At 53.1% G+C, this 14,654-nt stretch overlaps 1 protein-coding gene across 1 annotated transcript in view; it reads left to right on the plus strand.

The window, feature by feature from the left end:
* LOC136400008 (bone morphogenetic protein 8B-like) overlaps positions 1-14,654 on the plus strand; it is a 33,229-nt gene that overhangs the window by 9,305 nt on the left and 9,270 nt on the right. The window contains 7 exon segments of the mRNA XM_066375988.1: positions 1,718-1,751; positions 5,555-5,563; positions 5,715-5,724; positions 8,706-8,838; positions 9,227-9,375; positions 13,402-13,596; positions 14,298-14,377. Of these exon segments, the coding sequence (XP_066232085.1) occupies positions 1,718-1,751; positions 5,555-5,563; positions 5,715-5,724; positions 8,706-8,838; positions 9,227-9,375; positions 13,402-13,596; positions 14,298-14,377 (610 nt within the window).

Consider the following 14,654-nt stretch of genomic DNA (forward strand, 5'->3'; position numbering starts at 1 on the left):
GCAGGAAACTCCAGGGGACTTCCACCCCTCTCACAAGGCCGTGGACTGTCATAGCGTCAGCAGTGGTCGAACTTTATGACGTTCTTCCTGAATCAGAGAGGTTCCTTGAATTGCTGTTCTTGAGAAACAGAATCGTGAACTGGCCTTGCCTGTTGCTCCGGCCTCACCTTGGACACCTTGCCCCGGGGCCGCTACATTCCAGCCCCTCCAGCCTCCTGGAAGTTTCTGGAACATGCGGGGCCTTTGCACTTCCTTCACCTCTTTGTAAGACTGGTTCCTTTCTTCCTCTAGACTTGACTGTTTTTCCCTCACTTACCAGGATTTAGAATAATGAACTGATTCCTAGCAGTCACCAAAGGCAGTGGCTCTCAACCTCCCAGAAGGCATTTGGCGCTCCCAGGAGATATTTTTAGTTGTTACAACTGGGGAAGTGAAGGCAATGCCACTGGCTGTGGAGAGAGGCTGGGGATGCTGTCATATCTTCTATCACGCACGGGACAGCCCCACAACAAAGAAGCGCCCGGCCCCGAGTGTCGGTCAAGCCTAGGCTGAGGAGCCCTGTCCAGAGCAGAGTGCTCACCGAGGGGGCACTGGTGGACAACGGCTGCTGACCCGTGCTGTGTTGCAGTCTATTGTACTTGTTATTCTCTTTGATGCTCAAATTGTCCCTTTTTGACCATTACGAATTCTCTTTGGGTTGGCTTCTGAGCACTTTTAACTCTCTCCTAGGAGTTTCTGAGAGCTCCGTTGCCTTCTGGTAGGAAATGTTTCAGGCTCTGCTCATGCATTTCCTGCCCTGGGTGGGGATCCACAGTTTCTCCCGTGCCCTGAGCCGCAGGGTGGCCAGGTACTCTGAGACCGCACACCAGGCGCTAGGCACAGTGTGGCCATCACTTCTAGGCTTTGTCAGTGGACAAGGCTAGGGAATATGTGTTTTTTAAGTGAAAGTAGGGGAAATACAGAGACTGACTACTGCATGTACCCCAACCGGGATCCATCTGGGGCCAGTGTTCTGCTCATCTAGGGCTGCTCACAATCGAGCTTTTTTTTTTTTTGTATTTTTCTGAAGTTGGAAACGGGGAGGCAGACAGACTCCCGCATGCGCCCGACCAGGATCTACCCGGCATGCCCACCAGGGGGCGATGCCCTGCCCATCTGGGGCATTGCTCTGTCGCAACCAGAGCCACTCTAGCGCCTGAGGCAGAGTCCATGGAGCCATCCTCAGCGCCCAGGCCCAACATGCTCGAATCAATTGAGCCATGACTACAGGAAAGGAAGAGAGAGAGAAGGGGGGAGAGAGAGGGGAGAAGCAGCAGATGGTCACCTCTTCTGTCTGCCCTGACCAGGATTTGGTTTTTTTAGTTTTAGTTTTTGTTTTTTTACAGGGACAGAGAGTGTCAGAGAGAGGGATAGATAGGGACAGACAGACAGGAACAGAGAGAGATGAGAAGCATCAATCATTAGTTTTTTGTTGTGACACCTTAGTTGTTCATTGATTGCTTTCTCATATGTGCCTTGACCGAGGGCCTTCAGCAAACCGAGTAATCCCTTGCTCGAGCCAGCAACCTTGGGTCCAAGCTGGTGAGAGTTTTTTTGTTTTTGTTTTTTTTGCTCAAGCCAGATGAGCTCGCAGTCAAGCTGGTGACCTCAGGGTCTCGAACCTGGGTCCTCCGCATTCCAGTGTGATGCTCTATCCACTGCGCCACCGCCTGGTCAGGCCTGACCGGGATTTGAACCAGAGACTTCCACATGCCAGGTCAACAATCTACCTACCTCTGAGCTAACCAGCCAAGGCCAGGGAACATATATTTTCTAAGAGAAAAAAAAAATCATGACTTCAAACTAATATTTCCAATTTAATTAGGATTATAGGCTTTTACTTAAACCTTAAATCAGGAGTTGGGAACCTTTTTGGCTGAGAGAGCCACAAACGCCACATTTTTTTTTTTTTTTTGTATTTTTCCGAAGCTGGAAACGGGGAGGCAGTCAGACAGACTCCCGCATGCACCCGACCGGGATCCACCCAGCATGCCCACCAGGGGGTGATGCTCTGCCCATCTTGGGGCGTCGCTCTGCCGCAATCAGAGCCATTCTAGTGCCTGAAATGCTTTCTTCCTGCTATCCCCCGCTGGATATTTCGATGCAAATGTAGTATGGCATGTGTCAAAGTGCTGCTTTATATTTGACCGTTTCATTGATGCAATTTTATCATTGCATATTAGACACACTGCAGAACCTGCTCTCTCCACAAAGGCGAATTCCTCTGTCCATTCCTGATGAAAAGTACAATACTCCTCATCTTTTTTTCTTTTTCTTTTAGCCATCTTCTTCGTCAAAAGGGTTTCTGCGCCCTGGCCGGTTGGCTCAGTGGTAGAGCATCACCCTGGCGTGCAGGAGTCCCGGGTTCGATTCCTGGCCAGGGCACACAGGAGAAGCACCCATCTACCTCTCCACCCCTCCCCCTCTCCTTCCTCTCTGTCTCTCTCTTCCCCTCCCGCAGCCAAGGTTCCACTGGAGCAAGGATGGCTCCGGCGCTGAGGATGGCTCTGTGGCCTCTGCCTCAGGCACTAGAATGGCTCTGGTTGCAACAGAGCAACGCCCCAAAGGGGCAGAGCATCGTCCCCCTGGTGGGCATGCCGGGTGGATCCCGGTCGGGCGCATGCGGGAGTCTGTCTGACTGCCTCCCCGTTTCCGGCTTCAGAAAAATGCAAAAAAATGCAAAAAAAAAAAAAAAAAAAAGGTTTCTGCAATTAGCTAGCTGACTACTTGACTAAAAGGAGGGAAATCGGCCCTGGCCGGTTGGCTCAGTGGTAGAGCGTCGGCCTGGTGTGCAGAAGTCCCGGGTTCGATTCCCGTCCAGGGCACACAGGAGAAGCACCCATCTGCTTCTCCACCCCTCCCCCTCTCCTTCCTCTCTGTCTCTCTCTTCCCCTCCTGTAGCCGAGGCTCCATTGGAGCAAAGATGGCCCGGGCGCTGGGGATGGCTCCTTGGCCTCTGCCCCAGGCGCTGGAGTGGCTCTGGTCGCAACAGAGCGACGCCCCCTGGTGGGCGTGCTGGGTGGATCCCGGTCGGGCACATGTGAGAGTCTGTCTGACTGTCTCTCCCCGTTTCTACTTTCAGAAAAATACAAAAAAAAAGGAGGGAGGTCGCCTGACCTGTGGTGGTGCAGTGGATAAAACGTCGACCTGGAAATGCTGAAGTTGCCGGTTCGAAACCCTGGGCTTGCCTGGTCAAGGCACATATGGGAGTTGATGCTTCCAGCTCCTCCCCCCCTTCTCTCTCTCTGTCTCTCCTCTCCCTCTCTCTCTCTGTCTCTCCCTCTCCTCTCTAAAATGAATAAATAAAATAAAATAAAATAAAATAAAATAAAAGGAGGGAAGTTTACTTCCTGACCTCATGACAACCCATGTACGTTAGGCATTATCCAATAAAAATTTGGTGTTGTCCTGGAGGACAGCTGTGATTGGCTCCAGCCACCTGCAACCATGAACATGAATGGTAGGAAATGAATGGATTGTAATACATGAGAATGTTTTATATTTTTAACGTTATTATTTTTTTTATTAAAGATTTGTCTGCGAGCCAGATGCAGTCATCAAAAGAGCCACATCTGGCTCGCGAGACATAGGTTCCCGACCCCTGCCTTAAATCTTATATTTCCATTTTCTTTTTCACTGAATAACACGGTTCTAACAACATTAACATGCTAATTATTTGCTGTGCCCTACAATTTTATATTCTTAAAAGGGGACATCATTTCTGTGGTATGCTTCTCCAAAATTCTTAATTTCAGTCTAATTTAATGAGAAAGCATCAGATAAACTCACATGGAGGACACGCTACAAAATAACTGACCAGTGCTCTTCAAAAGCGTCAAGGTCATGAAAGACAAGAAAAGACTTAGCAATGTCACAGATCAGAGGAGACCAACGACACCTAACAACCGCATGCCATGTGCGATCCTAGATTGGATCCTGGATCAGAAAAGGAACGTTAGTGGAAAAACTAGTACAATTCAAGAGAAGTCAGTATTTACTTAATGGTATTATATCGATATCAAATTCCCGGTTTGGCTCATTGTACTATGGTTTGCTTATGTGAGACGTTATCCTCAGGGGAAGCTGGACAGAAAGTATCTAGGAAGTCTCTGCACTAGTCTTCCTACAGCTTTTCTCTAAATCTAAATAATCTAAAATTATTTCAATGTAAAATGACTCCTATGTGCCCTCCCTGCATTATCCCTCTCCTGAATTCCTTTATGGCGCTCATCACATACAGTGATCTTGTATGATTACTTTCTTTTTTTTTTTTCAATTAAAAAAAATTTTTTTTCCCTTTTTCCGAAGCTGGAAAAGGGGAGGCAGTCAGACAGACTCCCGCATGCACCCGACCGGGATCCACCCGGCACGCCCACCAGGGGGCGATGCTTTGCCCCTCTGGGGCGTTGCTCTGTTGCGTCCAGAGCCACTCTAGCGCCTGAGGCAGAGGCCACAGAGCCATCCCCAGCGCCTGGGCCATCTTTGCTCCAATGGAGACTCGCTGCGGGAGGGGAAGAGAGAGACAGAGAGAAAGGAGAGGGGGAGGGTTGGAGAAGCAAATGGGTGCCTCTCCTGTGTGCCCTGGCCGGGAATCGAACCCGGGACTCCTGCACGCCAGGCCGACGCTCTACCGCTGAGCCAACCGGCCAGGGCCTTAAAAAATTTTTTTTAAATTCATTTTAGAGAGGAGAGAGAGAGAGAGAGAGAATGGGAGGAGGAGCAGGAAGCATCAACTCCCATATGTGCCTTGACAAGTGCAGGATTTTGAACCAGCGACCTCAGCATTCCAGGTTGATGCTTTATCCGCTGCACCACCACAGGTCAGGCCGTATGGTTACTTTCTTGTTTAATACCTGCCTTCCCCTGCGCCCCTGCACTAGAAGCTCCCTGGGGCAGGCTGGTCTGTCTTGATGTCTGTGTTTTCTTCAAAGCTTAAATAATAGCTTGTATTCAATAAGCACTGCTTTCAAATGTGACAAATAAGTGACTTAATTAATATTCCTGGATGTGACCAGGAAAAAGCAAGTGTTCTAAAACTCCTCCAGAGCATAGTCAGAAGGCACCTCTCTTCTGCCAAGTGGGGAAATTATGTGAACCTCCCCATTAGCAACCCCTTCCCCAGATTTTGCAGATGGGGAGGGGGATAATTGACTACCCAGAAACCTTGCTCCAAACACCAGTGGATCCCACTCCCCACTCCAGTGCCACCATGGAGAGAGGACTCCTAGCAGCACATATCTCAGCTGGCCGGGACCCAGAACACAGGCCAGGCAGGGAGCAGCTCCTGCCTGCCACACCCAGCCTGTCTGAACCTGCCAGGGACCCGGGGACGAACCTCCCAGCCCCACAACCGGTTAGCAAAACTTGACTGGGAAACCCCAAGAAATCATGTTGTACAGACCTTGGCTTTTCCCATAAATTCTCTCGGGAGACCATCAAACACTAGCAGCAGGCTGGGGAGTAGAGACAGGCCAAGTCCACCTTGGTGTTTCTATGCTGTTTCAGCACCAGACAGTGGGTGGAGGTCCGCGGCAGTGGGAGGAGCCCACGCAGGGTGAGAACACCTGGGATGGTCTCTGGCTGTGTGGAAACGTGTGAGGCGAGTGTCAGTGGTGATCTCCGCTCGCATACTTGATGTTATGGGATCTTCACCCCTTTCATGAAGAAAGGGTTAGTTTCTGCTTTGTGCCCAAGCCATCACTTGAGCGGTGGCCCCCGTGACGTTGCTGAGGGGATCCCTCTCCCAGCCCGGGCAACTTTGGAGGATTCCCAACCCTGGTGATGGGGAAGGTGGAGGGTGGGCACGAAGGATACTGAAAAGAAAATGCCCCTGAATAATGTGTTAGGAGCACTTGCTTGACCATCACAGTCCTGGCTCTGAGAGCAAACATGGCTTTTTACAGTTTCATCTGACCTGGTATCGTGTGGTCATTTTGCGGATGTGGATACTGAAGCCCAAGGGAGCAAGTGCCAAAGGTCAGGCCGGTCAAAAGGGGGCACCTTGAAACCATCCAAAAGCTTTTCAGTTGAATTAATACATTTGATGTTCTATAATCTTTCATTTCATGCTTTTATTCAGAAAAAGAAATCAAATGACTCCCTTTTCCCCCCGTAGCCCTTAAGTTTCACACACAGAACTGATGGTGCTGGCAGGATGTCATCACTCTGAGACATTGATCAAGTTCAGAGATTAGAGGTCAGCTCCTGCCCCTGACTCCAAAGGAATAACCATCACTCCTATCTCATAATCCCTGCCCTTTACAAAGGCAGGGGCCCTTTCACAGCCCTGTATGGAAAGGCTCCCAAGAGCCCCGTTTCACAGATGAGAAGACTGAGTCTACATAGAGAAAGTACTGGTCAGAGCTGGGCCAGAGCATCTATAACTCTCAGTACTGTTTTAGTGGCTTAATGCGGGGGAGCCTGCCAGGAACTACCATAGGGGGAACTCCAGGCCCCAACAAATATTGTTCCTTACTCAACATTTGAGAAAACACATCTCTCTAATACAAAGGAGCAACCTCTGAAAAGCTGTACGTCTGCAGAGTTCCAGCAGACAGAGTGGGGCACGCCCTTTGGCCCGTCACAGTAATGTCTAGTTTAATGCTAGATTCCAGAAAGTTTTATCAGTTTCTGATTAAAAGCATTATTTTCCTCAAAATATCTCACCTTCTGATGCTTATCTGGAACAGCCAAGGTAGACAGTTTTCTGTGCTGGAGCAACTGGGTAGTTTATTAAAACACATAGAATGGAAGTTTGGAACTCGAGTCAGTTCAGGTGAGCAAGGTGCGCTTGACCCAGAAGGGAGGGAGGCCACACGGCTTGGTGCCTGCGTGGAGCTGGCCAGTTTGTGGGTTGTTCCCTCAGTCCCCGGATCCAACACGAATCAGCATCAGGCCTGCAGATAGAAATTCCCAGGGAGCCCCGATAACCCACCTGTCACCTTCCGGTACCTGGGGACAGATACACATAACGATGCTTTGAGAGTGTGATGAAGGGTATGAGAGATGGCACTCCTTCACTCTCTGTGCCATACCCTGTGACAGCCAACAGTCTGGACCTGTGTCATCCTGCAGAGTGGGGATTCTCACACAGCCTCATAAAGGAGGTGGTCTGTGTGGTCCCTGAATCCACATGGATTGTCACCAGAGTTGTGTGTGTGTGAGTGTGTCTGTCCAGAACCCTGCCCGCCATGCTCTCTGAAGATGCCACCCTGTGGGCTGACCCTGATGCCACCCTGTGTCTGAAATGCTCCCAGAGGGCATTTACTGCATATCCAGTGCCCTTTCTGATAATGGACATTCTATTTCCTCTCTGCCTCAGTCTGGGGATGAAACACTCATCTCCTACCCAAACATGTGTGCCCGCCGGCCCCACCCAGCACAGCTGTTCGCCCGTCCATCACTGAACCAGGTTCACACCACGAGGACAGGAAGTGCTCCCCACATCCACCTCCACCACCAGCCTGGTGACTTGTGGTCACTGAGCCCAGTAGCCAGAGAGGGAATTTTTAAAAAGATCACAAACATGTAATTAAAATCTCAGTGTTGGGTTTGAGGGAAGGTGTTGGGGGGCTCCCGCCCCTGCTTTCCGGAAACACAGATTTTTAGTGTTTGGAAGTGACAGAAGGCTAAAGTGAGACGGTCCTAAATATACCGTCCCGGGCATTTCCGGCAGCTGGGGAGATGTGGGATTTATTCCGCACCCGAGGCCTCTTGGCCTAAGTGTTGGACCAGCCCCCGCAACTGAGCCACCTCGGGTCCCCCTCCAGCCTGTGCTTTACCCCCATCTCCACACACAGCTTCCACTCCATGCCAATCACCTGCTCCCCTGCTGCTCAGAACCCTGCACCCCCACTGGCTAGGGGCACAGCTCATGCTCCAAGGCTGGAACTCCACATTCAAGCCACAGTCAGACTTACACCCACACCCCACACCGTTAATCTGAGGGTGGCCCTGCCCCACTCAACCTGTGCATTTCATGTGCCCTCTGCCTAGACTGCCCTCTGTCACCTCTCCACCTACAATGATTCCATCCCATCCTTCAGGCCAGTTCAGATGTCACCTCCTCCAGGAAGCCTGTTGAGATCCCATCACACTGTGGGACCTCCGACTTCCTAGCACTTGACTGGGCCTCTCCAGGAGCGATCACTCCTCCCTTGCTTCTTCTTGTTCCTGTTAAGCCTAATCCAGAAGGACCCGGAACATTGAAGACACGAACAAAGTCCGTCGATTACACACCAAAGCTTTATTGTCTAGCTTGGCCAAGCGGTGGCAACTCCGACAGAAATCTGAGGGAGAGCGCGCTGGCCCTTTGTTCTACCTAGTTTTTATAGTTTTGTAAGTGGGAAGTACAAAAGCAAAAATTGTAATTAGGAGCCCCTTACCACTATTGGTTATAGTCATATGTCCTTTAACATGATAGGACCACGTTCAATTTGTAAGCTATACATCATTTTGGAGAAAACAAAATTTACAAGTCAACACAAGTCTTTACATATTAAAAGGCATTCCTATATTTTCTAGTGTTTATCAGCCATCTCTCTGTCCAGAGTCACATGTGTTAACCACACGCATTTACATAGGAGAGGTAGTTTCTGTGGGGACAAATACCCGCAAATGGCTCATTGCTATAAGAAAAGGTTTATGGCCCTGGCCGGTTGGCTCAGCGGTAGAGCGTCGGCCCGGCGGGGAGGCGGTAACAGCCGCTGAGTTCCGGATTTACAAGCTGCCCAGCACCCACCCGCTCAACAGGACCCTCCACGTCAGCATGTTCGAGGTGGTCAGGGAGCAGGCCAACAGGTGCTTGCCCCACACCCCGCCTCCTGGTCAAGCCTCTGGCCCAGCCCTGGACGGTGCATTTCCCAGAGGACAGATGGGGAGCCTCCTGGGAGCACACCTTCAGAGACTAAGGATGCTTGGCCCACGGCCCTGTCACTCTGACTTCAAGTCCCCTCCCTGCTGTCCTGGCTGTGGGACCTGGGATAGGTCACTGAGTCCCATGCCTCAGTTTCCCCATCTGTGCACAGGGGCAGTAGCACCATTCTGTGGCAGATACCACGAGATAAGGCAGTTGGGCGCCCAGCTCACAGCCAGGAGGGTCGATGCCCTACGAGTGGTCCCCCAGGTGGGCGCTGGAAACACGGAGGCAGCTGTGCGGCTTCGGTTAATTGTTCTTTCGTATCCACAGGGAGTCTGACTTGTTCTTTTTGGATCTTCAGACGCTCCGAGCTGAGGACGAGGGCTGGCTGGTGTTGGATGTGACAGCAGCCAGTGACCGCTGGCTGCTGAACCGTAACAAGGACCTGGGACTCCGCCTCTATGTGGAAACAGAGGACGGTAAGACTCGGGTCCAGCAGAGAACCTTCTCCTGGGGCTCTGACCAGAGAGGTCTGGGTGCATCCCAGCTCTGCAGCTTCCTAACTGCAGCCTTGGCAGGCGACTCACCCTCTGGGCCTCTGTTTTCTCCTCTGTAGGAGGAGTGCATTCATCCATTCCCCGGGTGTTTGGGGGCAGAGCCTCCTCTGTCCCAGGCAGTGGGGACAGAAAGGCCGAAGGTGAGCCCGGATTGGCGTGTGGCTACATCAAGGGGCCGCCATGGCTGGAGCAGAGCGGTTCAGGGAGAGGATGGAAGGACAGGAGAGTGGGAGAGGCGGGCAGGGGGCATTCGGAATTACGGAAAACCAGGGTGAGATGCTGGAGTTGTTCGGAGCTTCTTGAATTTAGTAACAGGGGAGAATGGCAGGATCTGATCCAGCTTTCTCTAGACGACCCCTCGCGGAGGTGTGGGATCCCTCCCCGCCCTTCAGTGTGGGCCACCCTGAGTGACCGGCTTCCCAGACAGTGGTAGCGAGGGGAGGTCACTTGATGGTGGAGAAAGCCGACCAGCATGACCTCAGCCAGGAGATCAGGGTTCCTGTGAATAACTCAGTGTTCCTGTGTCCCCTGGACGTGAGGGAACAAGAAGGACATTTCTCCTCCGTCCTTTCCCAAAACCCTTAACCCCTGTGTAACTGTGAGAAAAACACGACCAAACCCAAACTGAAGGACTGCCCACAGAGCGCCTAACAAGTACCTCCCCAGACTGTCAAGGTCATCAGAAACAAGGGCAGCCCTGGCCGGTTGGCTCAGCGGTAGAGCGTTGGCCTAGCGTGCGGGAGGACCCGGGTTCGATTCCCGGCCAGGGCACACGGGAGAAGCACCCATTTGCTTCTCCACCCGTCCGCCGCACCTTCCTCTCTGTCTCTCTCTTCCCCTCCCGCAGCCAAGGCTCCATTGGAGCAAAAATGGCCCGGGCGCTGGGGATGGCTCTGTGGCCTCTGCCTCAGGCGCTAGAGTGGCTCTGGTCGCAACATGGCAACGCCCAGGATGGGCAGAGCATCGCCCCCTGGTGGGCATGCCGGGTGGATCCTGGTCGGGCGCATGCGGGAGTCTGTCTGACTGACTGTCTCTCCCTGTTTCCAGCTTCAGAAAAATGCAAAAAAACAAAAAAAAAAACAAAAACAAGGGCACTGGAGGAACCGTCACAGCCCAGAGGGGCGTGAGGAGTTGTGATGACTCAATGCCCTGTGGGGTCCTGGGTGGGGTCCTGGGAGAGAAGAGGACAGTGGGGAAAACTAGTGAAATCTGAATAAATGTGCTGTTAAGAGGAAGATACGAGTATTGGTTCATTGGTTGTGACAAACGTACCACAGTGGTTAGACAATCACACATTTTTTTTTTTTGCTATTTTCTGAAGCTGGAAACAGGGAGAGACAGTCAGACAGTCTCCCGCATGCGCCCGACCGGGATCCACCCGGCACGCACACCAGGGGCGACGCTCTGCCCACCAGGGGGCGATGCTCTGCCCCTCCAGGGCGTTGCTCTGCCCGACCAGAGCCACTCTAGTGCCTGGGGCAGAGGCCAAGGAGCCATCCCCAGCGCCCGGGCCATCTTTGCTCCAATGGAGCCTCGGCTGCAGGAGGGGAAGAGAGAGACAGAGAGGAAGGAGGGGGGGGTGGAGAAGCAAATGAGTGCTTCTCCTATGTGCCCTGGCCGGGAATCAAACCTGGGTCCCCCGCACGCCAGGCCGACGCTCTACCGCTGAGCCAACCGGCCAGGGCCCAAAATTTTCCATTGATTTAAGAGAAAGAGAGGAAGGGAGAAAGAGAGAAGCACCAACTCATTGTTCCATTTAGTTGTTCCATTTTAGTTGTACACTCACTGATGGTTTCTCATATGTGCCCTGACCAGGAGTCAAACCTGCAACCTTGGCATGCCAGGACAACGCTCTGTCCACTGAGCAAACCAACCAGGGCTGGGCCCTGTGTTTTAAGAAACAGAAAAATGGGTTAGTAATCACGCTCCTGTTGTTAAAATTCCACAGGAAAAGAAAATGAAGAGGTTCTATCTCATTCTCATCTTTATAATAAAAGCCAGGAAGTAACCTATATGTCTAATGATAAGCTAATCTCTAAGTAAATTACGGTAATAGTGATAGTTTTTCTTTTTTTTTATTTTCTTTTTTTATTTTAGAGAGGAGAGGGGAGAGAGAGAGAGAGAGAGAGAGAGAGAGAGAGAGAAGGGGGAGGAGCAGGAAGTATCAACTCCCATATGTGCCTTGACCAGGCAAGCCAGGGTTTTGGACCGGTGACCTCAGTGTTTCCAGGTTGACACTTTATCCACTGTGCCACCACAGGTCAGGCGTGATACTTTTTCCTCAAAAGTCTCTTTACACTTGTCATTATATTGCTTTGACAATTAAAACATCAAGAGGTCATTTGGGAATACAGAGTCCAGGAAGCGTTTCCTTGGTGGAGCCGACATCTGCAGGGCTAATGACTGTTTTTCACGGCGGCCTCGGTCTTTAAGCGGCTGCGGGTGAAATGCCATTTTTATAGACCTCACTCTTCCGAGGGCTGAGGCCCCATCGTGTCCCTGCCCGCAGCCCTCTCTTTTCTTTAGCCACTAACCGGGCCTTGTGGATAAGGACTTGGGCTCTGGAATTAGACCGATGAGGGTTAAACCCGGGCTCCGGGACTTGGGTCCAGTGTCTCTGCCCCACTGAGCCTGGTGTCTGGGGCATCAGGAAACAGCGAGTGCCCTGCTGTTGGGCACTGCTCAGCAGGGCAAGCACTCACCACGCCCTGGAAGCTGCACCCGTCAGCTGGGTGTCATCAGTCCTACATTGACACCCCCAGAAATATGGGGGGAAGATACACCTCAGGCCTAGGAGTCCTCAGACCAAGGTAGGTCCCTGGCCATGTGGCTCTGGGGTATGACGGAGTGACTGAAGGTTCTTCGTGACATGTGAGGTCCAGGATTACTATAAAGATGAGTGAGAAGCCCTGGCTGGTTGGCTCAGTGGTAGAGCATTAGCCTGGCGTGCAGGAGTCCTGGGTTTGATTCCTGGCCAGGGCACACAGGAGAAGCGCCCATCTGTTTCTCCACCCCTCCCCCTCTCCTTCCTCTCTGTCTCTCTCTTCCTCTCCCGCAGCCGAGGCTTCATTGGAGCAAAGTTGGCCTGGGTGCTGAGGATGGCTCTATGGCCTCTGCCTCAGGCGCTAGAATGGCTCTGGTTGCAACAGAGCGATGCCCCAGATGGGCAGAGCATCGCCCCCTGGGCATGCCGGGTGAATCCAGGTTGGGCGCATGCGGGAGTCTGTCTGACTGCCTCCCCATTTCCAACTTCAGAAAAATACAACAACAAAAAAAAAGGGCCTAGCGTGCGGAGGACCCGGGTTCGATTCCCGGCCAGGGCACACAGGAGAAGCGCCCATTTGCTTCTCCACACCTCCGCCGCACTTTCCTCTCTGTCTCTCTCTTCCCCTCCCGCAGCCAAGGCTCCATTGGAGCAAAGATAGCCCGGGCGCTGGGGATGGCTCCTTGGCCTCTGCCCCAGGCGCTAGAGTGGCTCTGGTCGCAACATGGCGACGCCCCGGAGGGGCAGAGCATCGTCCCCTGGTGGGCAGAGCGTCGCCCCATGGTGGGCGTGCCGGGTGGATCCCGGTCGGGCGCATGCGGGAGTCTGTCTGACTGTCTCTCCCTGTTTCCAGCTTCAGAAAAATGAAAAAAAAAAAGACAAGTGAGACCATCAGTGTGATATGACACCGAGTCCTGTAAGAGCTTCACGAATGGCTGTGTACACGACCGTCACTACTGCTGACCCTGTGGTTCACGAGGCCCTCCTCCCACAATCTCCCTCAGACCTGCCTGCTGGGGGCTGGAACTGGACTTAGGACTCTAGTCTTCAGATGAGGAAACCGAGGCACAGTGGGTCCCCTCAGTCCTCAGCTTTTATGCTCCTGGTCCCACCCAGGCCCTGCCGTGTCCACGTGCAGAGCCACTGCCCTCCAGTGACCACCCCCTTCCCTCTCTCTGTCTCAGGGCACAGCGTGGATCCGGGCCTGGCCGGGCTGCTGGGGCAACGGGCATCGAACTCCAAACAGCCTTTCATGGTCACCTTTTTCAGGGCGAGCCCCAGCCCCATCCGAGTCCCTCGGGCAGTGAGGCCCCTGAGGAGGAGGCTGCCAAAAAAAACCAACGAGCTGCCGCAGCCGAACAAGCTCCCGGGGATCTTTGGTGAGCGCCGGGGACAGTCTGGGCTGAGCCCCGCAGGCTTCTGGCTGAGAACCAGTGGCGGTGAGAGAATCTCCCTGCCCTCAGGAGGGGTCAAGCCGATGGTCACCCTCCAGCTACCTTTCCTCACGCCCTCCTTTGCCCAGGCCCACTGTGGGCCGGCACGGCACTGTCCCTCAGGCCTCCCTGCCGCCGGAAGTCCCTTCTCTGCAGTCCCCTGCCTCACCAGGCCACCAGGCCTTCCCAGAAGTCTCCGTCCAAACCAGGTGCCCTTCCTCCGGGCAGCGCCGCCCGCTGGGGCCCTCGGTTCTCTCCCAGGTGCCCTGCGGGGTGCACAGTCGTTTAGGCGGAGGTCTCCCCACCGGTCAGCCCCTCAGGATCAGATGGGCCTGACCCGACCATGTGCCTCCCTTCCCTTCCTGGGAGTCGGCTGTCTGGCTGGCCTCAGTGGGAGCCACTGGACCCTGTGGAGTGGGTGCGGCGGGACAGGTGGGGTGAGGGCAGCAGGGGTCTCAGGAGGCAGAAAGGTCCCCTGGGCTGTTTATGGCAGAGCTGAGGGATGGGCTTCATGAGACCAGATGGTATAGTTTCCCATCATTTATCCCACAAATGTGTCCATCAGGGCGTCCCCCACCCTGGGAGCCCAGTGGTAGCTGCACAAAGCAGGACCCCAGAAAAGACCTTGCACCATCTGTCCCCTGCAGATGACATCCACGGCTCCCATGGTCGGCAGGTTTGCCGTCGCCACGAGCTCTACGTCAGCTTCCAGGACCTTGGCTGGCTGGTAATTTCTGCTCTTCCTTTCTTTTTAAATATTTTTAAAATAAAACTTTTTTTTATCTTAGTAAGAGGAGGGGAGACAGAGGGACTCCCGCATGTGCCCGACCGAGATCCACCCTGCAAGCCCACTAGCGGGCGATGCTCTGCCCATCTGGACTATTGCTCTGTTACAACTGGAGCCATTTTTTAGCACCTGAGGCAGAGGCCATGGAGCCATCCTCAGCACTTGGAGCCAACTCACTCTAATCAAGCCTTGGCTGCAGGAGGAGGAGAGGAGAGAG

The sequence above is a fragment of the Saccopteryx leptura genome, chromosome 3, assembly GCF_036850995.1.
Source record: "Saccopteryx leptura isolate mSacLep1 chromosome 3, mSacLep1_pri_phased_curated, whole genome shotgun sequence".
In the NCBI taxonomy this organism is placed as follows: Eukaryota; Metazoa; Chordata; class Mammalia; order Chiroptera; family Emballonuridae; genus Saccopteryx; species Saccopteryx leptura.